At 48.2% G+C, this 27617-nt stretch overlaps 9 protein-coding genes across 9 annotated transcripts; 4 read left to right on the top strand and 5 right to left on the bottom strand.

Annotated features, from left to right (window-relative positions):
* Window positions 1-5565: 5565 nt before the first annotated feature.
* Window positions 5566-6138, bottom strand: LTR64_008760 (uncharacterized protein; the record flags this gene model as incomplete). Its single annotated transcript, XM_064903069.1, has 1 exon — window positions 5566-6138. The coding sequence occupies one exon, from the start codon at window positions 6136-6138 to the stop codon at window positions 5566-5568; it is 573 nt and encodes a 190-aa protein (XP_064750529.1).
* A 5283-nt stretch (window positions 6139-11421) lies between these two features.
* On the top strand, window positions 11422-12051 carry LTR64_008759 (uncharacterized protein; the record flags this gene model as incomplete). The annotated part of the gene is made up of 1 exon (XM_064903068.1): window positions 11422-12051. The coding sequence occupies one exon, from the start codon at window positions 11422-11424 to the stop codon at window positions 12049-12051; it is 630 nt and encodes a 209-aa protein (XP_064750528.1).
* An 896-nt stretch (window positions 12052-12947) lies between these two features.
* Window positions 12948-13343, top strand: LTR64_008758 (uncharacterized protein; the record flags this gene model as incomplete). Its single annotated transcript, XM_064903067.1, has 1 exon — window positions 12948-13343. The coding sequence occupies one exon, from the start codon at window positions 12948-12950 to the stop codon at window positions 13341-13343; it is 396 nt and encodes a 131-aa protein (XP_064750527.1).
* Window positions 13344-14895: 1552 nt separating this feature from the next.
* On the top strand, window positions 14896-16575 carry LTR64_008757 (uncharacterized protein; the record flags this gene model as incomplete). Its single annotated transcript, XM_064903066.1, has 5 exons — window positions 14896-15037; window positions 15088-15438; window positions 15488-15542; window positions 15592-15618; window positions 15666-16575. 5 exons carry the CDS (start codon window positions 14896-14898, stop codon window positions 16573-16575), a joined length of 1485 nt encoding a protein of 494 aa, XP_064750526.1.
* Window positions 16576-17699: 1124 nt separating this feature from the next.
* On the bottom strand, window positions 17700-18449 carry LTR64_008756 (uncharacterized protein; the record flags this gene model as incomplete). Its single annotated transcript, XM_064903065.1, has 2 exons — window positions 17700-17986; window positions 18284-18449. The coding sequence occupies 2 exons, from the start codon at window positions 18447-18449 to the stop codon at window positions 17700-17702; spliced, it is 453 nt and encodes a 150-aa protein (XP_064750525.1).
* Window positions 18450-19406: 957 nt separating this feature from the next.
* On the bottom strand, window positions 19407-20078 carry SPO75 (sporulation-specific protein 75; the record flags this gene model as incomplete). The annotated part of the gene is made up of 2 exons (XM_064903064.1): window positions 19407-19890; window positions 19939-20078. 2 exons carry the CDS (start codon window positions 20076-20078, stop codon window positions 19407-19409), a joined length of 624 nt encoding a protein of 207 aa, XP_064750524.1.
* A 1572-nt stretch (window positions 20079-21650) lies between these two features.
* Window positions 21651-22500, bottom strand: LTR64_008754 (uncharacterized protein; the record flags this gene model as incomplete). Its single annotated transcript, XM_064903063.1, has 2 exons — window positions 21651-21794; window positions 21847-22500. The coding sequence occupies 2 exons, from the start codon at window positions 22498-22500 to the stop codon at window positions 21651-21653; spliced, it is 798 nt and encodes a 265-aa protein (XP_064750523.1).
* Window positions 22501-24219: 1719 nt separating this feature from the next.
* LTR64_008753 (uncharacterized protein) lies at window positions 24220-25143 on the top strand (the record flags this gene model as incomplete). Its single annotated transcript, XM_064903062.1, has 2 exons — window positions 24220-24809; window positions 24858-25143. The coding sequence occupies 2 exons, from the start codon at window positions 24220-24222 to the stop codon at window positions 25141-25143; spliced, it is 876 nt and encodes a 291-aa protein (XP_064750522.1).
* Window positions 25144-25546: 403 nt separating this feature from the next.
* On the bottom strand, window positions 25547-26944 carry LTR64_008752 (uncharacterized protein; the record flags this gene model as incomplete). Its single annotated transcript, XM_064903061.1, has 2 exons — window positions 25547-26121; window positions 26149-26944. The coding sequence occupies 2 exons, from the start codon at window positions 26942-26944 to the stop codon at window positions 25547-25549; spliced, it is 1371 nt and encodes a 456-aa protein (XP_064750521.1).
* Between the last annotated feature and the right edge of the window lie 673 nt (window positions 26945-27617).

Genomic DNA, 27617 nt, shown 5'->3' with positions numbered 1-27617 from the left:
AAGTATTCTCCCATGCTAAACATCATGGCGTGATGGGTGAAGTGATTGTCATGGAAGGGAACATCCTTGCCTGGAAACAAGGTCGAGGTCAATTCTTGCCACTCCGATCGTGTTGGGGAGTACCGGCAGGTATAGAGGTAATAAGTCAAGGCGAAAACTGACTCCAGAGATTGCTGTAGCTCAACACTTTCATGTTGTGCTTCCTGAGTATGATCAGCACTGTTACCACATGATGGATAACGAGTCTGTTACCTTAAAAGGTCCGTCGATGATGGTTCTCATGTAAGGAGACCGCTTCATCACCAGCTTGTGAACTCGCATCTGAGTATCCCCGCAAATGATTCGAAAGTCGTAATCGTTGGAGGTAGAAAGTAGTTTGACTTGCAAGCTGCAGAATGGTCAGATAAACCAAAATGCATGGACAAGATCACACACCTGTATAGACTCGGTTTCAGAGAGCTAGACGCTGGAGGAAAGAGTCTCTGCTTCCGCGGGACTGACTGGTTACGCGGAAATGGTTTCTTACCTCCTCGTTGATTCATAATGTCAAGTTGCGAAGCAATCGTGCTCGGATAGTTTACAGGATTAAGAAGGTTGTTAAGAAGAAAACAGCAATAATAAGAGGTTACGAAGTCCTTTATAGTATCCATTCGAGTTACTGCGCCACCAGGACTTTTAGTGCGACGCTCCACGACTTACTTTAGCTTTCTGATGTGTGTTAAGAACAGTGGTTTTCCAGCAACGGGAGGCATACTCCTGATACTGAAGATGATATGGTCCAGGATCCCTACTCCTATGTATCCGTAAACTTGATCTATGACTATATAGACTGTAACAAGACTGATATTTAGGTGACAACGTAACTACATAGTCTAGTATAAGGAACTAGAAGACATCCAGTCGATCCCTCAGGACATATCAACAGCCTAGATAGAGTTTTCCATCTTGTGGGTGAGAAATGAGTGTAGTTGCTGCTAGCGTTGCTGTCGAGAAAAATCATGCTACTGCTGCTGCCACATATGCTTGCCCAAGCCTCGACAGTCTCGAGCCATCCAACCACGCCTGGTCCGAGCCCGCGAACCAGGCGTACCTCCTGATTAGAGATCGAGCAGACAATATCTGCTGCGCTCGCGCCATGAATATCAGTCGACTCTCTTCATCGCCTACAACACCAAACTCTGTCAGCCATATCTCCGGTATACCATGCTGTCCAGCAAAAGCAATCACCAAATCGATATATATCCGGAAGTACTCTATGTTGTCTGCATTATCGTACCAGTGTACAGTTAGGAAGTCGAGGGGGCACTCATGGTTACAAGTAGCAACAAAAGCTTCGAGCCATGGTAAACCCATTAACGGAGCTGTAGAGTTCGCATTAGTGACAGCTGGAGATCCAATTTTAACAACGCCCTTCAAGTCAGTCATATATTCAATGTGCTTTTGCACTGCGACTTCTACTGCCAAGTTCGCCTGACTGTCAACATCTGGTTCATTGAAAGACAGAACGTGCCTGACACCTCGAGGTAGAAGTGAACGAACATCCGCTAACCATACCGATCGGTCAATGTTATCGTTGTGTAACATAGGTACAAATTCGATTGTAGAGGATACGAACTCGTTGGGCAAAGTAGCCCAATTATAGAGCCAGCTTATTTGTCCCGTGCCGAAGGCAGATGAGGTCTTGACATCTGTACATGCTAAGCCTCTTTTCACATCCGAGTCACTAGACGTTAAAGCTGGTGACGAGGGGGCGGTCGAGCCGCACTGAGGTTGATCCGATGTTTCGTAGGTGCGACTCAATGCGTTCACTTCCAGGGCGGCAAGCAAGCTGATAATAAGCGTCCACATTTGATAACAGGCACATTGATATGGTAAGTTGTGTCGGCTATCTACCTATATAGAAGAATGTTTGCCACTATTTCTGCCGGTACCCTATGCGTTGAGCTTAACTCTAGAATCCGTTCCATCCTAATAGTCGATTCACGGTCTTGCTAACATAATTGGCGTCGCCGCTAATAGCACCACCAGGCATTGAATTAGTAGACAAATCGTCACTAAGTACGAAATTCTGCCCGGAGTTGTACAGCCGGAAACCTTCGTAGAAGGCTTTGGGGACACCTGAAGCATTACGTTTGTTGAACATTCGTACTAACGTATTGTCCAAATCACTCTGAGTGCCATCGAAGATCATCTGGTAGATAGCTGACTCGGGACAGGGTATAAGTTGACCACTAGGCGGATAACAATTACCTAAGCCATTGTGAGATTGCATGAGTCCAGGGTTCGACAAGCTTCCATAAGTCGAGATGGCTCTCACACACCCCTGAGACTCAGAAAGCACAACCGCGAGTATTAGTCTCGGATCTACACCTGAAATGTTTGCATAATACTCGATAGCTTGGCGCAAGGTCATCGTCTCTGATCTTGTGTTGTTGATAGGTGGTGTGTTGAGACCTGCTGCGCAAGATTGTCCGATATGTGGTTCGTTAATCGACCACATCTCACTCCAGGATACCCAAGATGCAATGGCCGGCCAGGTGGGACTCGTACCGTCTCCAGAGAAGGCGGTAGACGTGACCACGGACGTTCTGGTACCAGTCTGTGTAGCATTGTTTTCAAAGAGTAGAACGTCTGCTAGACGATTGCCAGAGCTAGGTATATTAGTAGGTGTAGTCAGCGACTGGCTGGAAGAGCTAGGGGACGTTATCAATGGAGTAGTTTCCTCAGCCGCTGTTACCACTTTCTCGCTCGGGACTGTCTTTGTTAATGTTATCAGTGAGCTCACCGTGAGTGTAAATGTAAACGTCGTGTTACGGGATTTACTACTGTTCAGAGGAGCTGTAAGCGACGGTTCGGGAGTTGATCCAGCTGGAGAACTCAAATAAGACTCCGTCTCTGTACAAGGCGTTTCTGAGGGTGACTGCGCTGCACAAGCGACTTGAACTATATACAATAGTTGTAGCAGATAGAACAAATCCATTACTGCTCTTGCGCAACCCAGCCGGTGCCCTTTCCTTGTGTCCTTACAAAGAGATTTAATAGTCTCGTATAAGTGCATCGTGCTGATTCATGTAGTGCACCACAACTTTTCGTGGTGTCATATCTCCAGAGAAAGATAAGGCCGACCTCACGCCAGGTAACAGTCTAGGAATGAACCTGCATCATGATTTCGTCTTACTTAACGTCGGAATGCCTCATCAACGCCTTTCATGTGTGCGTGCACTACTTCCTGACACGACCGACTGAGCTGCATCTTGCAAGGCCTTTGCTTCCGCTCCCTGATATCCGGCTCCAAGATTACACACAACACACACAACTTGCTATCCGCTGTCCAGCACAGCTTGTCCGTGCAGTGCATGCAGCCAAACATACAGCTTGGGAGTATCACCAATGGCAGCGTAGACATCGCTTGGAGGATCTGTCGATCTTTGTATCAAGTACCTTCGGGTCCCATGTCGAGATCGAGATTGTCGAGCGAATGATCAGAGACGGCCAGCGTCTCTCGTGGTTGCAGAGTGTTTGTCGAAATAGATACGTGGCATTCGTAATGGCTCTCGACTGGACACGGTGGCAAAAGATGTCAGACTCGGAGATGTTGTTGACCGCGAACCGATTCCTCCATGCTCAGGCTACGCAAGGTTTGATGCTCTTGTTGGACACTTCTTGGCCCGATCGATCATTTGCTGCCTACCACGGTGAGTGGCTTATCAAGCTTAAGACGTCCACTACTAACATCGCCTATAGTCGAGGTTTTCAGATTCCGCACATTGCCAGAGATAGAGCGCCTTCACATGGTTGCTACTTCAGATCAGAAGTGCTGGAGTTGCCCCCGCCTAGGTATCCAGGATTTCGACTCAGCGGCGTGTGTCGGCTGCACCTTGCGTGACACCAAATGCACTGCCTGGCCCTCAGCGGACAGTCTAGAAAAGTTCATAAGGCTTCAAACTCTTAGCACCATGGGGCTAGTCCTCCGGCAACTAGTCTCAGTATCCGATGGACCGGAGCGAGCAAGAGAGATAGCACAGACTTTACCAGGCTCGGAGAATGCTGAAGAGACAGGCCGAGTATGTATGCAGATCGCGGAGATTGTCAATCTTATCACTGGTGGTTTGAATCGTAGACTAGGGCAAGAGTCGAGACGGGGAAGCTGGCCTTGAATTTAGCTACTGTGAAAGAATGTATGCGTCACTAACGCGATCTATATCTCTATCGTATATGATATTCCCTTAGTGGACCGCGATCCCATATACTAGTTCCTAATTCGTCTGAAGCCCACCTGGTAAGCTGTGTCGAGGGCCATCATAATCTTCACTGATCAGGTCTGCTGGGAGATCTAGCTCGCAGGCTGTTTGCATTTTGGTAAAAGCATTACAGGCGGTGATATCGCCCGACATATCCGTGCAGATATCGCCTGCTTGTTGCAGTTTCTCGGGTACCCATCCAGTCATGAAGTCACCATGGTAGCTGAGTCCTGATGTGTCGCCATTCGCGAGGACGAATGTGCCATTAGTGTACCGGAAGGCTTGAGTCTGCCAAGCGAGCTCGTACAACAAGGTCGGGATTCGCTTTGTAAATCCTTTGGGACACTCCCCATCATGAAGCAGCGAAGGGAACGCCACGTGACTTCTGTGGTCGTGAGAATCAAGGCTGACACCATCCCAACACGACGGAAACATAAGCTCAAGACGTAGACCACCAGGGCAATTAGCGTCAATGAAAGTCTTATTGGGCAGGAAGTGCCGCTGGAGTGATCCTTCGATTGGATCACTGCCCAGACAGTTAAAACCTATAGCTTTCTGCCGTAAGGCTTCCTCGGATATATCTTCTGGGCCCCATTCAGATGTTGGTGGATCAGGTATAGGGATCGAGATAGACCGCCGAAGGCTATTACCACTGATCATCCGAAAGCCTTGCTGAAAAGTGGTGCTGGTCTGTGATCCTGCTTCTCGATTCATGAAGTAGTATCTGGCTTTGGTCAATAACACATAGTCGATTGGCAGATACGTCCTCACACCACTAATCCACCCTTCAATGGAACTCTCTCGAAGTTTTGTCCATCCGGGGTAAAGTACAGGGCGGGGATCCAGTAGGCAGACTTATCTTCAGCAACAAGACAACTTGTGCAACCTGAATTGCGAAGCTCAGTGGAGGTGGTGTTATACCCGAAATCTAAACAAGCAATCAGAGATGGTTCAGCCTTCCGAGATGTAGACTAACTTTTAGCTCCAAATATCACATGTGCATGTTCACTAGCACGGCCAAAGCTCTGTAGCGGATCAATACGTCCAAATCCAATGGGGGTACTGCAGGGCAATCGCCAGAATACCGACAGCGCCGGTACGGCCAACGTTACGATGATAAGGACGCTGATCATCTTGACGTTACAAAGAAGAGATACATGTTACAAAGACCAGCATGAGATCTTAAAGACTAGAGACTACCACACCAAAACAAGGTCAACCATTCGTGACTTAGGCAAACATCGAACTCCCAGCTTCAATGATGAAAGCTATGAACGAAGCACAACCATCTAACGCACATACCAATGCAAACCCTTAAACTCCTTCATGCTTCTGTGTCGCTGTCTTGTTTTTGTTGGGTCAATCGTCGTGAACGTCTAGGACTTGCGTTCTTGTTGAGCTCCCTGCAGAAGTCCAGCTCAGAGACCAGACGCTCGATGACTTCATTCCGTATGCCTTTGTATTGGAATTGATTGATGATAGTCTCTCGTGTACCTGGCCTGATCCTATAGGCCTTCGCAAGTCTGAGACCGAGCTCATTCCTATCAATCATCGCCTGTTCGTATTGCCGACTCATCACCTGTTGAGAACGAGCCTTCTCGTTGTGCAACTGCTGCTTCTCTGTGTTGGATTTGAGAAGGGCTGCGTGATACTCGTAAAGCTGCCGGTCCAAGCTTTCGATATGCTGCTGCATTTGTGCCCGATTTATCTCAAGTTGCTGACAGCGAACGGAAAGCGTTCTTTCTGGTGACTCGTCGTGAGATGCTGCCACCACTTCTTGACGGATATCAATCAGGAGCTGCTGTTGAAGCTGTAGTGCAGGGACATGGGTCGCATGCTGCGACTCGAGCTGATATTGCTCGAAAAGCAGCATAAGACGTTCTCGTAGGTGCGCCATCTTCTTCGGCTAAAATCCGACGATCGGATCTGGTTGAAAGTGCTTGTAGATGTGTGCTGTCCGACTCATAAATCGTGCCCTACGATTGTTCAGGTACCTTTATAAAGTTGACCTCGCACCAAAAAATGGTGGACAGATGGACCTTCTCGATAAATGTTTCAGAGTCCTTCAACGATGCAGACTGGAGAGACGAACGGTACATCCCCATTCAGTGACTGGCTTGCTGTACGCGCGCGATACTCACAAACTATAATTCCTGCTCCCTCTACCACCAGTAGTCGTGGCAATACGTACATACGTACTGAAAATAAGTGATGTGCCGCATCGTTTCCTGACTCCATACTGACAAGAGTAGGAACGCACCAGCTCTCCGATCGGGCGATGACGGAACGAGAAACTGGCTCTGGTTGCGCTAGCTGTTATCAGCATCGAGCTAACGCGGTCCAGATGCAGGCCGAGCTCGAAGTGTACTACGAAGCGTTAAGAAGCGCCCACGACGTTAATATACAGTATTTCCAGGCTCTATACCATGCACAGCGCCAATTGCAACAGGCTTATGCAGCTATAGATACGGCTCTTATCTTTCTCCAAACTCAAAACGAACGAATCGCAATTATCTCACCTGCCGACAAGAAACCTTACACGGAGGACGGAATTAGGTCCAACTGACATTCAAATCATATAGTATCTTACTTCCACGTACAGAAGCTGAACTTTGACGACAGTTTTCCTTCAGCTACAAACGGTACCAAACCAAGATGGATACTATTGTGTTCTCCTTGGTCGCTATCGCGTTATGTATCTTACTGATATCCGTTACCATCATAGGGCTTCTGATAGTGGGTTACAAACTACTGAGGATGTCCCTCTTCAACACATATACTCGATTGGATGAAGAAAATAACTCTCATCACGCATGGAAAAGTACGTATCTTTCACCGACTATGTAGGCCTCATATGTTGACGAAGTAGCAATTCAACCTCTATCTGCGCCGTTCAAGCCGCTGCCTTCCGTCCCATCACACCCACATGGAAAACGGCGAGTCAGCTTTCAGGTCCCAAGGCCTCGTTCAAGTGTTTTTACCACTGGTCACCAACGTTACAATTCGAGAGGTGAAAGCACCAAGCTCGAGAATCAAACAGAACCCGAACCTATGATCGTTGATCCTCCATCTATACGCCATACATCGAGGACTAAATATTCCCCTCCCAAGGTCTTTAGTAACGAGGAAAGAGGCTCAGTTTCTTACAATCCCACACAGAATGTCCCTATAGTAACCACCAACCACGATCTCAGCCCTGCTGCGAGCGATAACAGATGGACACTTGGTCGGATAAAGAGTGCTCGCAGTATGCCCGAAGTACGAGAAGAAGACCACCGTAAGTCTAGGTTCCTTGATCCTGATATAGTCGCTAACGTGGGGGCAGCTGCTTTACGTCGTAGTCTGAGTCTTACAGTTCCTTGATCTCTCATAGTACATCGACTTCGAGCTGGCTTCGAGGTATGCCTAGTAGCTTACCTACATTATGCGTGGCTGCAGTTCAGTATACAATATAAGAGATGTCCTTAGGCTCTGTGGAAATTCATCTAATGTAGTAATGTATTTGTTAAGCCTTTACCCTCTGCTTATTTGGCATGCTTCTTGTTACGAACTGTAAGTTCACAGACCTCTTCATAAGACGATAAGATTAATGTTCTTGAAAGCACGCCGTGTGCCAGTTTCCTCGTCGGGTACCTAGGTAAAGGCTGGTCTAACAGTACGAGTACTGAGAAAGGTAGTCGTCTTAACTTTCTTCCCTTGATCCTAGCTCACCATAGAACAGCCAGCACTCTGATGACCTACCCTTCGACTGCTACCACACTAGCAACCACATCATCTTCGGTCGAGACAGTCGCTAGATTTACAGATCCGAGCATCATTCTGCCACCTGCCTTGAGCTTGCTTCCTACCCAGGCAGTGGGTTCTGCAAGTCAAAATGCTTCGGATACTGGCATCCAAGTTGCTAACTCGACCGCAACATCATTCTTGAATGCTTCTTCAGTGTGGAGTGGCCGTGGCACGCCGACGTCGACGAGTAGCATACTTGTCTTCACGGGTGATGCAAATTACAAATCTACGAAGCTGTTGATGTGGGCGACTTTGTATGCTTTATGGATAGCGACCTGAAGGAAAGCCCGTTTCTGTATAATACTTCAGCGATTCTGTGTATATAGCATTCATTCATTTAGACAGCCACCACTTTCTGGTTCATTTTTAGGCTTCCAACATTGCTCTATCAGGTCTTTATGCTTGCCTCCACTAAAAATCATATCGTTCAACTTTGCAAGCATCTTCGAGAGATGATCTCGAAACAGTAGGTGCTGATTGCTATCCATTGATTCTATTTCCGCGATACCAGGACACTCTACATCTGAGTCTGCATCTTCAGGGTCTATAGGTATGTCCTCCAGATTCTTGCAGCTTGACTTCTAACTTTAGCAGAGTTCAAGGACGTGAGGGGACGACCTACCTTGATAACTTCGATTGATGGTGGCCAATCGGGCCCAAGGATCTCCGAGGAATAATAAGAGAGCTGATTACCTTGCTGTGCTATACAGAAGACTCTCCTATCACAATAGGTATGTAGCTCCTTAGCCTTCTTGAAAACGCTCCAGCATCGACGACGACCTCTTTCGTAAATAGCCTTCTTCTTCTTCTTCGGATCTGAGGATGCCTTGCGTTTCTTAACCTGCTTCGGTGGACGAGGTCGTCTACCACTAGACTTTTTAACAACTTTGCTGCTGATCATCGAGGTAGTATTACGAAGAGTTTAGGATGCAAGTTCTCGTGACCATGCTTTCAAGCGGCGCGACTGTCTACTTATATACTCGTGCTCATGCCGAAATATCATCAACAATACGAATTCGTCTTCCATGCGAACCACGAAAATGAGTGGGCTACCGATTACAGGCGCGTATCAATGGTATGCAATTGCTATTGGGGCACTCACTTTGAGTTGGCTGGTAGGAAAGTTGTGCTATTCCTTAACGCTCCACACTATCGCCAGCGGCTACACTATCTTCCTGAGATTCATCAAATATCCATCCGTCATTCATCCTCTAGATTGGAGACGCTCTCTCAACATCACTCGACTCCACCTTCTAGTAGCCTGTGTGGTGTTCGCGCTTAATCTCGCAGCTTGCTGTTATGCAGCTAACGACCTCTCCACGCTGTCGACGGCGACAGCAGTTATGTCGACGTTCAATCTTCTCGTTGTGGTTATTGCCGGTCAATGTGACATATTGAGTTACATTTTGGGCTTTTCTCGCGATGATCTGTCCCGTCTCCATCGACTGTTTGGCGTTATGACGCTGCTAGAGGCGACCGTTCACTCAATCATAGCTCTAACGAAAAGTACGTCCTGGGGTCGAATGCAGATTGAAGGTACTATTGTAAGTTTCTCTGAGCTATGTATACAAAGCATTGCTTATCCTTCTAAGATTCTAGGGTGCCTGTGGTCATCTGTCGCGGTGGCCGTCCCTTGTCTTCGAGTCTTCTTGTACGAGGTCTTCATCAGAGCGCACTACTGGCTAACTATGGCTGGTTTGGTGGCCCTCTTTGTGCATGTTCTCCCACAGGAGACTGTCCTCTATAGATACGGCTTCGCTGCCGCGTGTATACTATACGTGGCTCTGGTGCTTTTCGATATCACTCGGTCAATGTTATTGAACATCTGCCCCAACAAGGACACATGGATTCCGCGACTCACCGTGTCCGACTCGTATTTGAGTGAGAAACAACAGCTGCTGCAGCTGGAAGGTGTTCGACATCTGCAATTCGACCTGCCAACGCGTATACCAATATCTCCAGGACAGTATGTGCAGCTGCGCGTGTTGGACCTTGGTGTTAGGTCAATGTTTCAACGGCATCCTTTCTGGGTGACGACCTATCAAGACTCCCAATCAAAAAGACGTGTTCGAGTACACCTTTTGGTCAAGGTTTGCCATGGTCTTACGGCCAACCTCCTGCCGGACAGAGAAGAGCCATACCGGGCATGGATCTCAGGACCTTATGGTACAACGCAGCAATTTGATCGGTACGGGACCATGTTGATGTTTGCAACCGGCATAGGGATCGCAGCTCACTTGCCATATATGAAACATCTCATTGAACTCAGAGCTGAATCCCGTGCGTGTACTAAACGCATTATCCTTGTTTGGCAAATGAAAAGTTTGAGTAAGTACGCCGTCTCCACTGCAACAATGCTGACCCGCCAGATGATGACAAGTGGGTTAAGCAGTGGCTTGATCAGTTCATGTCGAAGGATATTGAGAGAGTAAGTGTTTCAGCCATGAGATGAGGCGTGACTAAGTTGATAGTTGATCCACATCCGACTTTTCGGTCCACCTTGTCAACGATATGTACCTGCTACAGGACCTGATGCATCTCCAATCAGCTTCCCGCCGCAGCACACAGAAGGTTCAGGCGAGCATGGCATCGTGACGCTATCGACTGATCGAATGAATCACTCCCATATCGTCGAAGCTGAAGTGAGACGCGAGGATCGTGGGAAGTTGATGATATCAGGTAGAACATGATTTCCAAGACGCGAGGCGACGCTAACGGGCTTGTGAGCAGTCTGTGCCAACACCTCGATCCGTACCGAATTGAGGCGCCTTGCTGCGGCTTACGCTGACCAGGATGTACGCTATTACGAACATGACTTTCAGCCGCGTCAGCGGAGTAGATTTTGGATCAATTGACTGTCGGTGGCTAGACACGATCGTGGGTGTGGAGGATTAGAAGCTGAGCCGGCATAGTCCTTGTACGCGCGCACGCTTAGGTGGTTGCAGTAGTGCAGCTGCCGCACCATATTAGTTAGCGTAAGTCTGTCATCCACAACACATTCACTCAGAAGCAGAACGACTGGTGCGGCTCGCGTTACCAATTCTGCATGCGTAGTGCCGCATGCTACGCATGAGGCCGCATGAGGTCTCTATCACGTTTGTAGAAAGTCGCCGCTCTACTCTTGCCCGCTGTGACCTCTCTTTCACGTGGTCATGTGGGTTGATACCACGCATTCCCATCGAACTACGAGACTCCTAGATTACCCGCGCGATGCGCTGATGTGGAGTTTGTTTCAGTAATTGGTATCATCGAGCGGAGTAACGATGCTGAAAATTGTGCAACGAACTGTTAAATACATTGGCTGTTCAATTATCATCGGATCTTGTTGCAGCAAGAGAGTCACGATCAGCGCCACAAACGTCAGCCAGTACGCCTAGTAATGTGATTCATAGACATGGACCCGACCAATTATTACCATACCGGTCCTTACGAGGGGAACAATTACAGTCCTCCCAGCATGAACGCCCTCGCTTTTGGCGAACCGACATTCTCCTACCATCCGCCCGACGATCAGGATGTACCTGATGTGCCGAGAGATGGGGCAGCTAATCTAGCTCAACTGAACACGACATATCCAAATACTTCTACCTTCGAAGGGCAACGAAGCGTGGTTCATGTCCATCCCTCAGGAGTTGCGAGCAACACTGGTGGTGAATTGCCTACCAATACACAGCAATTTTCAAATCGATCCAGTCACGATACAGGTGGCAACAGTCGAACGACCTTTAACAACAGCAGAGCGAACGAGAGAACACAACCCGTTAATCAGCCTAGGAGCAGAAGTACGCCACGCAACCTAAGCCAATTGGGCGGTATACCCAATGTACAGAGATTAGAGCAAAGAGTAACACACCTTGAGAGGTCTCTATCGGCAGTTGGTAGTATCGAGAAAAGACTCGCTGTTCTGGAAAGTCAGGTTCAGAGTTTAAAGACACTTGAGGACAGTATTACGAAGAACCTAACTCAGATGAAAGATTTGAAGTCTCAGATCGAGCAGATCATGACTCAGATGTTTCCAGACTAGTTTAAGTGTTCAGCACACCATGTACTACAGAATTGCGAGCCTAATCTCGAGTCCATAGTTTGATTTATGAAAAGGCATGAATGTACTATCTGCCCACTCTGCAATGCCCAAACTTTCTGTTCTGTTTGAAACAAGCTATGTGGGCTCCACATGCTTGCAGATCGTCTAACGGTAGCTTGAAGAAGACAACCTGTGTTAGCGTTGTTGGACGTAACCACTGATTTGCATGGGCGGTGAACTTGCTCAAATAAGCTCGGTATGCCTGTCACAATCCCGCATTTTACGACGAATACAACTGTAAGCATGCCGGCAATGCGTCCTTTTTGGACGCGAGAGGAGGTTAGTTACCTCTTCGCTGTGATCCACATAAGCTGATACGTGTTTAGGAGGAACGTTTAGTGCTGAGCCGCAATCGCGGATTGACATATGCACAGATTGCGCCTTTGGTCGGCAGAACAGAGATGGCTTGCCGTTTACATGTTCGCCGTCTTACAGAGCGAGGTCGCGTCAACAAGGCTGATGTTCGGGTAAAGCAAAAAATGAACAGATTTTATTCTCAGGCACACGAGACAACAACCATCTTTCTACGTGCTGCGGACCTTCAACAGGTTCTCGTGGAATTTCGTCAAGCTTGCAACACAAGGAAGAATCATCCACTACGGCAAATAATGACGGATGGGAGTGCACAATATATTGAGTTGAGGTTCAGCATCATACGCGAACGGTCACTCAGACAATTAGTCCCAGTCTCCACTGCTGCACATTCATCCACAACTCACCTGCCATACAGCTTAGCCACCATCTTGAACCCAAAGGACGCAGTATAAATGTCTGTTACACCGACTTTCACAGCTTCAGGTACACGTTGCGACTCGAGCTTACCTGTAACGGACGTGATGGAAACCAGGACTGAGTCTCCAAGAGGCCAGAGATTCGTGTCACCAACGCCGATTGTGAAGCAGAGACCGACGTACGAGCAGCGGCTTCTTGAGCTCCTAGAGGAAGTCTCCGATCTGAAACGCGAGGTCATGTTCTACCGGGCAATACAAGATTCCACCGAAGATATCATACAGGGTTTACATGGTGTCACACAGGAGATGATCTTGAACTATTATATTCGTCCTAATGGTCAAGGTGAGGGTGATACAGCATGGTTAGAGTGCGCTGAGAAAGTCAGTGCAAGCACGATGCGTCATGCGCAACGAATCAAGCAAGCTGAAGTGGAATGGAAGGACAAGCAGGAGTGTAGATCAAGATTGCAAGTTCGTTCGTTATCAAGCGGTTTATACTGATACCACACGAAAACACAGGGCCTGTAGAAAGATGTGGACAAAGCAAGGCATGACAGATGTACATAGTACATATACGCTCTCTCGTCCTCGGTGCAATAGACCAATCGTCTGCGCAATAGCAATGTCTCGTTGCTCGCATGTACAATGGCTAGAGTTCGATGGCTTGGATCCCAGTTGGGCAGTGCTGTATACCTCGCGCGTAGAACGTCTCGTTGGTGAACTTCCTGAGCCGTTACTGCAGCAGCCCTCCATTATCTTCTTCATCGGGAAAAGTCAAAAGTCTCGAGTGCTTAAGTCGATGTTCCCTTCAAACAATATATCACGACGCTCAGCCCATGGCATAGCAAACCTTTTCGTCGACAACTCATCCTTGACTAAGAAACATCCCATCTTCTTTGCAGACTGTACTGTTGGCGCCATCTCAACGAATCAACTCAGCCACTGGAGCAGCTGTCACGAAAGCTTTCGCTGGAGGGTGCAAACGAACAAGGCTCTCTTCTCTCGATCTCTGCTCAAGCTCGCGCACAGCAATCTGCTTCGAGTCCACTGTCACGTCATGTGCATATTCGCTCAGGACTTAGGCGGCAATGCCTCTTGTCATGATTTTATATCAGCCTGGTCACCGGGCCATAAGTCAGCTTACGGCATTACGCCAGCCCTTTTGATCGTCGCCTCGCAAGGGAAGGGCATCGCAATGCTCGAAGAATTGAGTCAAAACCCTTCCATGGCTCGATTATTCAGCTCCATCGCGACAATTGTTCCAGATTCAGCCCCTGGTTCCATGGCCTGGGATCTTACAATCACTAAGGAGATGAAAGTTCTTACGGACAACATGCGCTCCCTATTGGAGGCTAGCGATCTCTTACTAAACGCAAGAGATTATGCCAGAGTCTTTAGACACGCTGCTCAAGATTTTTGTACTGATCCAGCCTCGTCTTCAGACATACTGCGGTCCTACCGCCATTGTGCAGCATCACTAGACACAGAGAAATTCTGTGCGCTTCTGACAGAACTGTTTCAAATGCCCATACTACATGATCTTTCTGCGGGCGATAGAGCAGAGTTTGTGGCGTCCGCAATGCTAATGCAGGGATATCCCGCCGGACATCATTGTGAGTCATTGCTCTCATGGTTCTCCTGGATACTAATGTGTCTAGACTTCCCGCCTGATCTTCTGCTTCATCGTTTTTTGCAGCCTGTCATCACGAAGGCTGCGCAGCTCTCTGTCGAATATGGCAGCGGTGACACTGATGTCGAAGATTGCTTTCGTTGCTTGGCAGGGAAGGTACATAATGGCAGTCCTGCGGTGCGACTTCGCCAGAATGTACTGCGTCGGATGCGAAGTGTAATGTTACAGATAAGAACATATACGATTTGCTTACATTGTCTGGTGCGAAGGCCTGAGCACACGACGCATTGTGGGCACTCTATTTGCGATGTGTGTCTACGGGACAATCATCAACGCACCGGCAACGGATACAGCTTCAGGTTGAACAAGTGTTTGATCTGCGAAACGCCTTTCCGTCAAAGACTCAAGCTCAAACCGCCCACAATGGCCCCAATGATGCTGGCAATTGACGGAGGCGGCGTACGAGGTATCATAGCCCTCGAGTTGTTGCATAAACTCGAGGTCGCGCTAAACGTCCCTTATCGGATGTGGGAGTTCTTTGATCTGGTTGTCGGCACTAGCGCAGGTCAGTCTCGCGTTACGTTTTCTCACGACTTGGTGACTAATTGTTTCTAGGGGGCTTGATAGCACTTGATCTTTGTGTAAGTGGCGGCACCGTGCAGACCAGTATGCATCGGTTCGAAGAATTTGCGCATCGTGTCTTCCGCAAGCAACCAAATCGATGCTGCTCTATATGCAGCGGGGTATACGAGACTATATCCAGGCTCACTAACGATAGTAAATACGACTCTACCGAGTTGGAGGGTGTGGTAAAAGAAGTTTTTGGAACTCGGAACACATTGTGCGATGGTGGCATCCAGGCTCTCTCACGTACTAAATTAGGCATCATGGCGACTACAGTTGGGACCTCACAGCTGCGCATATTCACAAGTTATAACGGTATAAAACGTCCCTTGAATCATGAAAGTACGTTAACTATCTCCCATAACGCTGCCAAATGCTGATATAGTCTCAGACTATAAGATTTTGCGACATGAGGACAGCGAGCTAGAGCCTAAACTCTGGGAAGTGTAAGTTTTCAACTTATCTTCATATAGTCACGGTGCTAAAGTTGTCTAGGGCCCGTTGCACCACTGCCGCGCCAGGGTAAGTGCCATCTGAATGCTTGATTGTGAACTGATCTTTCACATTAGCTATTTCACTCCGAAGTCGTTGCCAGGCTTTGGTGGATTGCAAGATGGAGGAATGCGTGCGAACAATCCCACTGAAGCTGGACTCTGGGAGCTCGCTATGATATGGCCGGAAAACCCCCAGCCGAACCTTGTGTTATCTGTAGGCACTGGGTTTGCGAAAGCGCCAACTCATGAGTTGTTGCAGCGACGTGGCTTCTGGCTGGACGGCTTCATGCCACGCATACTAGGTGCATTTCTTGCTTCGCCGTGTTTGCACGGCCAGAACAGCTGGCTCGCACTTCTCAACCGACTAGACAACGACAGTCGGGAAGCCTTTGTCAGATTGAATATTGAATTCGAATCGGAAGAGCCCGCGCTTGACGATACAAAGCAATTACCACTGTTACATGATCTAGCGCGTAACAGTAAAATTGACTACATTCCGCTGCGGAACAAGCTCTGGGCTCTCAGCTTCTTCTTCGAGATCACAACTGTGCCAAAGTTCGGGAGCGGTTCTTACACCTGTCATGGAGTCGTCCGGTCTCGCTTCGACGACGTACGTCCTGTGTTGACAGCCATCTGTCGGGAGTACAAGAATCCATCGGTGGCAGTAGATGGTTGCCCAGCAATAGAACTATCCACCGAACAGTGCTGTGCACAGTGTGGATCACTAAGATTGCCAGTACAATTCGATGTCAAACGTCTAGAGGATACCATGGACATTGTGCTACGCTTTGAAGAGGGTATACGTCATAGCATCTGCGGTTTGCCGACTTCCACCAGACGTGTTGTCGACCTCCAGAGTGCGTGGTTTGGCGACCACACATTAACGTGGTCATTAAGCGCAGATGAATGTTGCGTCAAAACACGGAAGCGTAGAAACACCGCAGATGACCGAGGTGCTGCTAAAAGGTCAAAGACCATGTCGTAGCATGAAACTCCTTTCGATGACATGAAAGAACTTGACCATATACGTGTCGTGCGATGTCACAAGGACCTAGAGCCTCAAACGTGGAGAGGGCTCGATGGCGAGAGAAAGCGAGGCAAGTCCTGGCAGCACACATCGGTGAAATTGAATACTGCAGATTCTCTGAACCACTGTCTAACTGCACACAACAGAACAAGCTACCGGCATCGGCGTCACTCCAGCCAACGTGCGTCTCATCCCCCGTGACGATGATGCTTATGAATGGCAGTATGAACCCCAAAGATACTACCTGTTCCATAAACATATCAGTAAGCACAACCTAGGAGCATGCCGGGAACTTTGTCGAGAGGTGGGTAAGACATTTCGAGCAAAACTACGCGCCGACTGCAACGTAGGTAACCTAATCTTGTATGGTCACGTGTCCTAAGTAAAGCAGGTATTTACTAGTCCGACAGAAAAAGGTGAACTGAGTAATGCTCTTTCACAGCTTGACCAGCAAACACACGAGTTGCAATGTGCCCGAGACGTGATCAGTCAACACGAAAGAACTATATATCAGTTGCAATCTACCCTGCAGCACAGAACTGTGGAGCTGCGACAGCGTCAGCGTACATGTAGGGAGCATGGCACTCGTCTAGGTGACGCGGAGATGGCGTTCAAAAGGTTCCGAACAACTCTGCAGGTTCTTGATGAACAGGTTTCGAGTGCACTATCTGCTCTGCAGAACGAGAAGACGGAATAGAAGTATGTACGTAGTGAATTGTTAGAATTGATAGTCAGTTATATATATAATAAAAGAAAAAAGCTCCCTTCTATCACTCGAAAGCATATCGCCCACAGACTTCTCATTAATGTATCTGCGAGAAAAATACAGTAGGCAGTAATCGGTTGGTTACCTCTTACACTTCACCTAGCAACAAGGAGATGGTGATTGAAGCCTGATGTCCTATTGATGTCGTCCGCGCTGTTCACAATCAGAAAACTGAACCTTCCTTGCTGCTAATCATTGTTCTTGGTCCCAATCTCGGCAGCTCTCACTGCTAAAGTGACCCAGTCTATCTCAAATCCTCTGTGAGATTACCTAAGTCCCGACGAAGTCTAGCACTAACATGGCAGGCATGGATATATCACTCGGTATCGTTATCAGCCCGCTGCTCGTGCACAGCTATGCGATCTGCCGCGGCACGTAGATAAGTTCGAGCCTTGTCAATGACTACCCGGCTGTTTCCGTCACGCGTCTTAGGTATGAGTATTTGCAGTACATCCTCCTCTCCACTTTCCCCATTGTCTGCTTCATCACGTACTCCAATCATGGCAAGTTTCCACGAAACGGCACTCTCTTGAAGCTTGTCTTCGTAACGCGCTCTTAGATAGGAAGATGTCTGCCAGGTGAAGAACAACGTGCCCAGCATGACTGCCAGCTGGCAAACGTCATGAGCGATATTTGTGTGTTTTGTTTTGAGCACGAAGAGACCCATCATTGTGATCTGCATAGTGGAGCATCCAGTCAGCAAATGAAATAAAGCTCGGAAATAAAAAACCCCCATCTGAATCGAAATTAAGGTCCGACAGATGATGGAACACGTAGAGATAACACGGTCCCGAGATAGCGAAATTTAGCCCCGCTGCAACGAGAATCAGTGGATTCAGCAAAGAATAGACCATACCTGTTGCTTGTGAGAACCATGCTTAGCAAAACCGGAGAACTTACCAATAGCGGCAATGCAGGTATATAGAGGATATAGTTCTCCCCATTTGATCTGACACAACATCCCTCGCTGCCACCTTATTTGATCGCGTGATGACGAATCTTTCTTCGCTTGCATGATGTATTTGAGATACTGCACTGGGCGAGCGAAGGTGTAGCCTACCGTCATGAAAGCTTGGATGAGCATATAGGACAAGTAGTAATTGCTGGCGAATGGAAGGTTCACTGCCAGTATAGTCATCAGGTCGTGAACGCCGTTCCTGATGAATGATACCAGGACTGGTACAAGTCCAGCTGCAATGGACGTGGTAACGAAAAGCTCGGAATAAAGAAACCAGAAATAGTACGACTGCACGTTCAACTCGTTACTTAGTCGGTTCACGGACGGACAACAACCCAAGGAGATTCGAAGAGACAGAGAAAAGAGGGTCAGCAGGATCGACGTTGCAATCTGCGGCAGGCACCCTTGTATAGCACTGACTGATAGCTCAACCACCGGTGATGGTTTCGTGAGGCCGACCAATCGTAACATACCGCTGAGTTGAGACAAGCTACCACTAGCGGATATAGGAATTGACCATACAAGTATCATAACCACGATGATGGTATTGATGGCAGCCTTGAATATTTGAGCCTCGCGCCACGATTGACCTAGACCTGAAGTGTTGAGATTTGTCATGTCGCCGACGTGGTGAAACTGTAGCTGGGTTAGTTTTGAATGTATCCGCATCCGAGAAAGTGCTTCAGCTACTCCATAGCTGTCGACAGACAAGATAAGAGCTACCTGAGCACTTTTGATGTCTGTTTGCATAGTCTTCAAACTAAGCTTCAGTATCTCCCCATAGAGATCTCTTAATGAGCAAAGTCTTGCCCCAACCTTTGCAGGCAGTGATCTACAACAGACATCTAGCCACGGTCTCCGCTCATCGAATCTGGCATCAACTATGGTGCTTGTCAGAGCCTTACTTGTTGGATATCTGCTCAGCGCTTGCAGGAAGGCCGTCTTCCTGCGCTCGAGTGCGCTAACCAGAATCCGAAGTCGTGTCATGTAAACTTGGTTCTGAAGGTCTCTCCGAGTTAAGAAATCCGAGCTTCTCAAATTGCGGTGCCACTGCTCTGGCAGAATCTATGCGTCCATGAACGTGTGAAGGTCTTCCTGCACGCCTTGTACAGCAAGAACTGAATTCTTCTCTCCTCGACAGGTTTCCTGCCATCTTTGACACAAGCTCGACCCCATCTCGAGCTCTCGACTGATCATGTTGAGGACGAAACATTGAAGTAATACATGGTAACCGACATATAACCAATACGAACGATTGTCTTGTGGGGGCACATTCGACCACGTGAGCTGGTTAAGGATCTCCCAAGAGGCATCGTTGCGTCGAGCAAAATAGTTGAAACAACTGAGAGATGGCGTGATAACTAGCGCAGCTACGCCGAAGGTATCGCGTAAAGTGCGTATAAACCGCAGGAAAAGTGTTGCCTCAATGCCACAATCGTCCAGAATCTGTTTCTCTGGTCGTACAACAGCACCAAGAATCTTCTCGAGTAGCGTGTGCTTCTGCGATCTATCAACTGGTAATCCACCGAAAGCATAGTGACGTGAGTTACTGGACCTCATTAGTATCAAATCTATGTTCAGTAGTGTCACCACATACAAGATTATCCCAAGCTTTGGCGATCTTTCTGATGTTGCATAGATGAGCAAACTGACCATCAGCATCACCGCCGAGGACGAAATGGACGAGATTAGAGCTCTGAAGGAATTCAGATGGTTCTGCTGCGCTTTGCTCGACATGGTAGCCATACCGAGGCTTCCTTGCGGATTGCGGTGGTCGAGGAAGTTTTTATGTCATGTGTGTTCCACTAGAATGCGTGGGTTTTTCTTCTTACCTACATATGGGACTCCTTGTTGTGGTTCGGTTCGACCTTTGCGAACAGCCACGAAACAACATGACACCAAAGAAGGTGCACTTCGCAACAACGAGGCCTCGTTGGCCCCGAGCTGATGAGAGCTGTATGCTGAGAGACTTTACTCGACACGTTCAACAGTGTTCGACATGCACGGTCACCGAGAGTCGTGATACATGGCAGTGCAAGCTGTGTGCACGGGGTCAAGAGCACGGCAGGAATCTCCGCGAGTACATTTGTTACCATCGAGGCAATTTTCGTTCCGTGTTTGAATGGCCAGATGTGGTCGTCATCGAGGATACCTTCCGGTCAGCTTCGATCTACCTCCAGTCTATTGCTACGAAAGATCGTCACTCTAAGCATAACCAAGGACAACATCCGTTCACCTTAGTACAGCCAGCAAGTGTTCGGGTAGAACCTTTCATCTACTCGAGTGGCCAAATGCAAGACGATGGCGACTTGGTACTCCACGTCACCGTGCCTAGTTTTACGATTCCGGTAAGGCTTGTTCGCAGAACAAATACTTATAGATAGAGGTCGAAAGGCGTATCAGAACTTTTGAACAACTTACAGGTGGCGACGAGCTAGGTTCACGCAGAGGTGATATTGATGTGTACCTTAATGTGTACCTTAGTATTCGAGTAACTTTCATTCAATTCTGTAGATACTGTAGACTGCTAAACCCAAAGTTGGATCTACTACATGACACATCTAACCATGTATCTATAGCTGATTTTTACGATAGTCTATCTAAGAAACCTCTCCCTCCGGAAGCTTATACTCATAACTCGAATCTAATAGTATGTCGCTATAGACTCTCGATTGTCGATGGTTCGATCTGACACGGGCACATAGACCGCGATCAATGTGAACGTAATTGCTACGCATAAATTTAGAAATAGTGACGCGGCGATGATGGTAACGATAGCAACCTATTTCTGTCAGTCAACAGCGGCGTTCATAGGTAGCCCGACTTACCACGTATCTGCACGACCCATTAGAAGGTTTTTCGTAACACTCCTTAATTAACAGATGCTCTTGCACAAGCATTGTTAGGACAACCGACAACAAACCAGCTTCGAGCAGTGTGAAGAGGATGACAGTGACTTGGAGTGAACTGCTTCCGTCCTTGCATTGATTGGTGAGGACACTGCGCAACAAGCTCACAGCACATGCCGCGACAACTCCGCCAAGGACGAACCAGTCATGGTCGTTCGTCCACCACGAATTATGGTTTTTCGATACCAATACTATGAGCACCAGGAGAGCAACGTTGATAAGGAATCGACCGAGGTCGACAGGACGATTATAATGTAAAAGGACTGTCTTGGACGACATCATACAACAACGATTGTGTGGAAGAAGAGTTCTAAGTATCGTGGTGTAACGTCTTTAAGATTTAAGACACGACTACATTGTATGGTAATAGTCCATCTCCCACTCTATCGAGTGGACGGTCCTAATATTTCATGCTACTGCCTTGTGATATCAAATCGTTGTAGATTTGAACACACAGCGTGGGCAGATGAGCATGTTCGAAGGCGGCTTTACGACTTCTGTACTCGTGGTTGTAGTTAACACTGCGTACCACCGGCCGAATATGCTGGAAGAAGGCATGTCAGTATCACGTCAGTGTCTAATGGCCAGTGGCTTACCTTGATGTAGCCGCCGACTTGTGCCAGTGCACGGAGATTGCTGTAGCCCTCATCACTATGCTCGTCGAAAGGGTCAAGAATGACAGTCCCGTCTAACATGAGAAAGTGGATCCGGGACGATCTGATGGCGTCGACTACCGATCTGGTTGGGGGCCAAGCCATGTTTGATCGCAGAAAGAGATTCTTCAGACCTCGGACCTGATCCAGGGCAGCAACCATGGTGTGATTCAAAGCCATGTCAGAATTGCTGCTCAAAGTGTAAATCTCGTCCGGCTCTAGACAAAATGTCTCTAGGTTAGTGTATTGGAAAGGAAATTGTGCACCAGAGAGCACAACCCTGTGTAGGGCTAGATACTTTAAACTCTTAAGACGGACTGTAAACCCCGTAACAAAATGAGTACCGCAGCAATGCAGGTACTGTAAGCTTGTAGAAATGCGGTCGAAGAAGGTATTCAGAGCTTGATTAAGCACCAAAGCTCCCTTGAGCACACATGTCGTCAACGACGAAGTGCTCCCGGTAAACAGAGCTCCAAAACCACTCCACATGTCTCCCTCAATCTCGAGTGTCGACAAACGGGGCAGGATGTCAAAGTCAACGAAAGACGGTAAGGTGTTCGCCGCGAGCGATATGCGGCCACGCAAGAATATCTTCATCATTTCGAGTCTCGGCAACGACGGAACTTTCAGCTGATAATCATCTGCAAGGAGACTGAGATGGCGCAGACTACCGGCATGCATTCCACCGATGTATCGGGGTAGAGTTACACTAAGTAATGTCAATATCCTTGCGGGATTGTTGTTCATAACACTCACGCTTCGAGATGAAGAGCTTGCAGGTGTTGAGCATATGGCAAAATAGTCAATAATGTAGCTATGCACAGCCGTCGGAAATTAGCCTTCCGCCAAGAATTAGATGATACCTCGTTGCATGCACAGTTGGGATCGCGAGCTGTGATACTGAGTGTTTTGATATGCTTCGCTACACTGGCATTCAATAAGGCTTGCATAACTCTGAGACGCTGCGCCTCCGTTGACTCGCCTAATCGGCGTGGGTGGCAGTAAGAGCAGCAGCGAGCCATAGGAAAGGTCATCCTTTGATATACAAGGTGTCTCCCAACCTCCTGCCAACGGCGACACACTCGTAGCATCCTTGGTATCTCTTTCGGCGGCACCTGTGAACGACTTAGCTTAATCAGTAAAGTCTGCTTGCAACATTACGCGTTCAAAAATGGCAAGCAGAATCTCTGCTGGAAGGCTGTCCATACTGCGCTGAAGGTTTTTCGTCAAAGCTGCAAACCGACGCTCGATAAATTGGTTCAGGAAGTGTGGCTACGATAATGTGTGGGTGTCAATGATAAACTGTCGCGGAACACCAAGATTCTGGCAACTATCCTCAACCAACCCAGTATGACGCTCCTACGACCACCAAACGAGATACTATTCCCCATAGTTGGTTACGTATTGGAAGACTCGGTCCCATGCCCATTGGTAGAACTATGGAATGTTGCCGGCGAATGCGAGAACGTCGTCAGTCCGAGATCTTACAGCATCCCGCCGCACAAGTCTGTCAGCGATTTCGAGCACTGGTCAAATGGTGGGCATTGCAGAGGCGATGCGCCCCGCGCACGCGGCTTTGGCCTGGATCTGGAAAATGCTGGTCTCTACAACCATCTTGGAATTGCAACTGCCGTAGCATGGCCAGCATACCTTGGCCCAGCTTTGAAGCTTGGAGGAAACTCAAGCCTTATGTCCGAGTACCATGGAAAAACTGCCGCAGGAATATACAGCATCTCCACAAGATGCTCCGACGTGCCTCGAAGCTGGATCGTCTCGACCTACGTATCGACCTTGTTAGCGAGTCTATTCAGCGTGATGATAGCCAGCAGCAGTTTACCAGTACTTTAGCTTGGCAAGACATCCTCGATCGCCTCCAAAAGAAGCGACTTCACTATCTTCCCGCCACTATAACATGTCGTATTGCGGAGAAAAGTTTTCGACGGTATAGCCATCCCATCGCTGAGATGTCAGTGTATTCCATGAGGTGGTTCGGAGACTACGCTGTTCATGATGGTCGTAGCTTCAGAGTCGAAATCCAGGACCGCCACGCCGATGAGTGCATCCGACTACTATCAGCACATCTTGCCAAGATTTACTGTCTGTTTGGTTTGCAGGGTATTCCCTATGACGAAAGTAGTCTACCAAACACCACCAGATGAAGTGGCATGCCAAGGATTGCCACTGAACGTGGTGGTAGCTCTTTCACTGGCTCGTTACCAATCCGGAATATCACGTGCAGTAGGCTGTGGTGTATATGAATGACCAAGATGATCATTGGATTTAGAGTGCTCAACAACAACGACCATTAGGATCAACATGAATGAGAGGACGATTATCTCCCTCAGTCATCAACTGGTTGACGCGTTGGAAAGATATGGTACACAGCGACGCGTGGCATGCATGCTTGAAGTCGAGCTAGGCAAGGCAAAAAGCGAGCAAGAAGTCCTGAAGAGAGCTCTGACACGACTGGTCAAGTACGACGACAACAAGGTTGAGGACTATACCAAGGCGGTCTCCGAAATTACGGAGTTGAAACAGTCGATCGCGGCATTGCTGCATAAGTTTAAAGCTGTGTACATCCATGGCTCTATCACGCGTGCACAGTATGGCGTCAGTGGTGATAACATGACGAAGTTCGTTGACGAAATGCTGAGGGACTTCGCTGCTGTTATGGCTGACTACGGCTTAAGCAGCGAATTGGTTGCACAGAAAGAAACTTCCCGGAGACTGAAGAGGGGGTTTAATGCAGCGGAAGGAGTGACAGACACTATATACGCCCGGAGGGTCAATCGTGGTCGTGCGACTCCTAAAGAGTCTATACTCAAGGTGACCACCAACCCTCAACACTTGGCAACTCGGAAATCAACTTGGGACACATATTGTCAGCAACTTGTTGATAGCACACAGTGAGTTCCTAACCTGAATGAAGATTCATGCTGATCAGGTTGTCGTAGCGCAAACGAGTGCGCAACACGTGTGGACAATTACGTTAAGCCGAGTTCCGGTAGGCGCGATAAGGATCATTCCTTCTATTCAGGTTGGCGTGCACGCGCGGTTTCTCCCGAAGACCCAAGCCAACGGATGCAGTCAGAGAACCTTGTTGAATCTGTCGAGGGTCGGCATAATCCTAGGGGCGAGGATGCGGGGACATCCGATGAAGAGAAGGGGGATACAAACGCAGGTATGGGAGGTGTGGCAGTAGGCTGTAATTGGTCACCGGGTTCTGTTCCTTCCGTGTAAGGAAAGGACTGAAAGTTGAGTCTCAGTGCAGGGTGACATGGATTTGAAGCTTAATTGTTGATTGAGTTGTAAAGAACATGTATATATTCTGTGATTTGTGACACATTCGGTAGATAAACTCTATCTACGATTCGTTCGTTAGCTACCACGTTTACCTTTCGCCTAAAACACTAGGGGTACGTCTGGCTCGGTGGTCATGGGCTGCGACGATGAGGTGGATAGGGCACCGCGTTTTGATCCTCGTAGGCTGGGTTGGGTATAAGGAGTAGGTAATCAAACACTGAATCAATAGAGGTATTTCTGCAAGATACAACTTTTCGTATACGATCGTAAAAGAGCGACATATTTATTCTTAAAGGAGCGGTACATATGCGCGCGTATTCAAGTTCTAGGCAGACTTCAATCACTGCTTACTGCCTTTAAGCTGTGCCATCATGGCATAAAAAGTATCGAATTTCCTTTTCTGCTTGGTACTTAGATCGTCCTTGATGTTGACGTTGTTATGCATCCTCCAGGCCAATTCAACCTCTTGCCGATACTCTTCCTCTGTGAGAGGCTCGTCATCATCATCTTCGGAAGGGTTTGGGCTTGGGCTTAGGCTTGGTCTTCCTTCCGATTTGGCAACCTCTTGCACTTTTGTCTTTGACGATAGTGGTTGCTTGGTGGCAGATGACGCAAGCGGTGGTGATCGCTCGATGCTTTGAACTATTTCAGTTTGAGGCACGGGCGACAGGGACTTTGCTGGTGACTCTCTCATCGGGCTCAGTCGACTAGCCTCTTCGTGCAACGCAAATTCGTTCGGGTGCCTCATACGATACCACTTCAGAAAGCGCTCAGCTCGACTTGAGACACAACTGTAGATAGCTTTCTCGGCCGAAACTTGACTAACACCATGAAGAGCACGGTATCTAGAGCTACTTTCCCAACTTCTTGTCTTGTTCACTTTGTTCTCCTGGAGCACCGGTTGCTTAAACTGTGCTAGCACGTAAGTCGTAGGATACTTACCAAGCGATACTTCCCTGTTACGGATAGCTTTCTGGCGTGCTTTGAAATCCGGGTACCTGGATGTCATCTTGACGATATCAGGGTCCAGGGACTTTGCCGTTTGCATTGGATTTGCCTGAGTTTCGAGAGGAAGCTGGCATACGACTGCACAGATGCCTTGCACCTCATGGAGCTTAGTAGCCGGCTCTCCTACATTCAAGGGTCTATCCAGGACACGATACTTCTCCCGATCAAGGCATTGTATCTCTCCGCCGTTGATACTATCATCACGAGGATTTTCGGTATATTGCTCTGAACCGTAAAACTGTTTGTCGATAACGAACCACGGGCTGTGGTCTGGTCCATATTGGTTAACGAATGACCGGCTGCTGAATCGCCCCTCAAGTAAAGCGACAGTCTTGGGCACTAGGCCTGGAAAAAGGGGACCTGCACCAGCACCTACAGCCGATCCAGCACTGACTGGTGGTAGTTCTTTTTCGTCTAACACATCTTCTGGTGCATCGACTTGATCTCCAGCTGATTCATCGACTTGTTTGGTATCATCAGAGATAGTATCTGGTTTATCTAACATGGCCTCATCTGTAGGTAGGCCCCTTCCTTCGACTCTTCGCTTCTTACCCGGACCGGTGACCGACTCAGTGTCAGACGGATTGTCTGGCACCGGGTCGTCAGCAGAAGGGTTGTCAGGCGACTTACTGTCAGATCGGTTGTCGACCTGCCCAGGCGACTTTTTCGGTTGAGATCTGGGAGCTGGGACCTCCTGCGATTCAGGCTTCTTGCGTTTGGCTTCCGACATCTTGTACGTTTTTGACTCCAACTAACGATACTAAGAAAAATGGGTTTATGTATCAATAAGACCGACCTCGTGAAGTAGCGGGTAAGACCTGTATGCTCGCAAAATTGCGGCCGCTGAGATCGCATTGCTGATACCGAATTAAGGGGTGACGTACCACGAATGTATGTGGTTGAGAATACCACAATCGCTTCTGCTAACATCGAGGTTTGGCCGATGTTTAGTTGAAGGATTCGCACTGACTTCGCTTCGCACAAGCTATCTCCGAGCACCACACACATCACTCGTTTATTTGACAGCTTCGTCGGTACGAGCATGTACCTGGCACCGGCATTTTTTGCGACGCCGCCCAGTACTCAAATGCTGTTGATATGTGGTCTCTAGGTGTGGTCATGGTGGAAGCGCTCACTCCTCTTCAAGACTGGAAGTTAGTCGGGCTGACTTATCAAGCATAGCGACGTGGAAATCTACAACAATGCATTCGGGTTACGCCTCGAAAGTTTCACAGACTTCTACGTGGACTGTTATACCTGAGAACGGTTGGAAGATGGACGGCAGTCCAGAGCGCGGCTTGGGCGAAGGATGTCATGTACAACCCTGCTAGACGGAATGAGCCTCTGGAGACTTCGAAGAGATCTCTCAAGAAAGGCAGAGCTGTAAGTGGACCACAGAAGCC

This window comes from Lithohypha guttulata (genome assembly GCF_036872675.1).
Source record: "Lithohypha guttulata strain CCFEE 5908 chromosome Unknown scaffold_13, whole genome shotgun sequence".
NCBI lineage: Eukaryota > Fungi > Ascomycota > Eurotiomycetes > Chaetothyriales > Trichomeriaceae > Lithohypha > Lithohypha guttulata.
The sequence above is the reverse complement of the archived record's forward strand: the minus strand, read 5'-3'. Positions and strand labels throughout refer to the sequence as shown.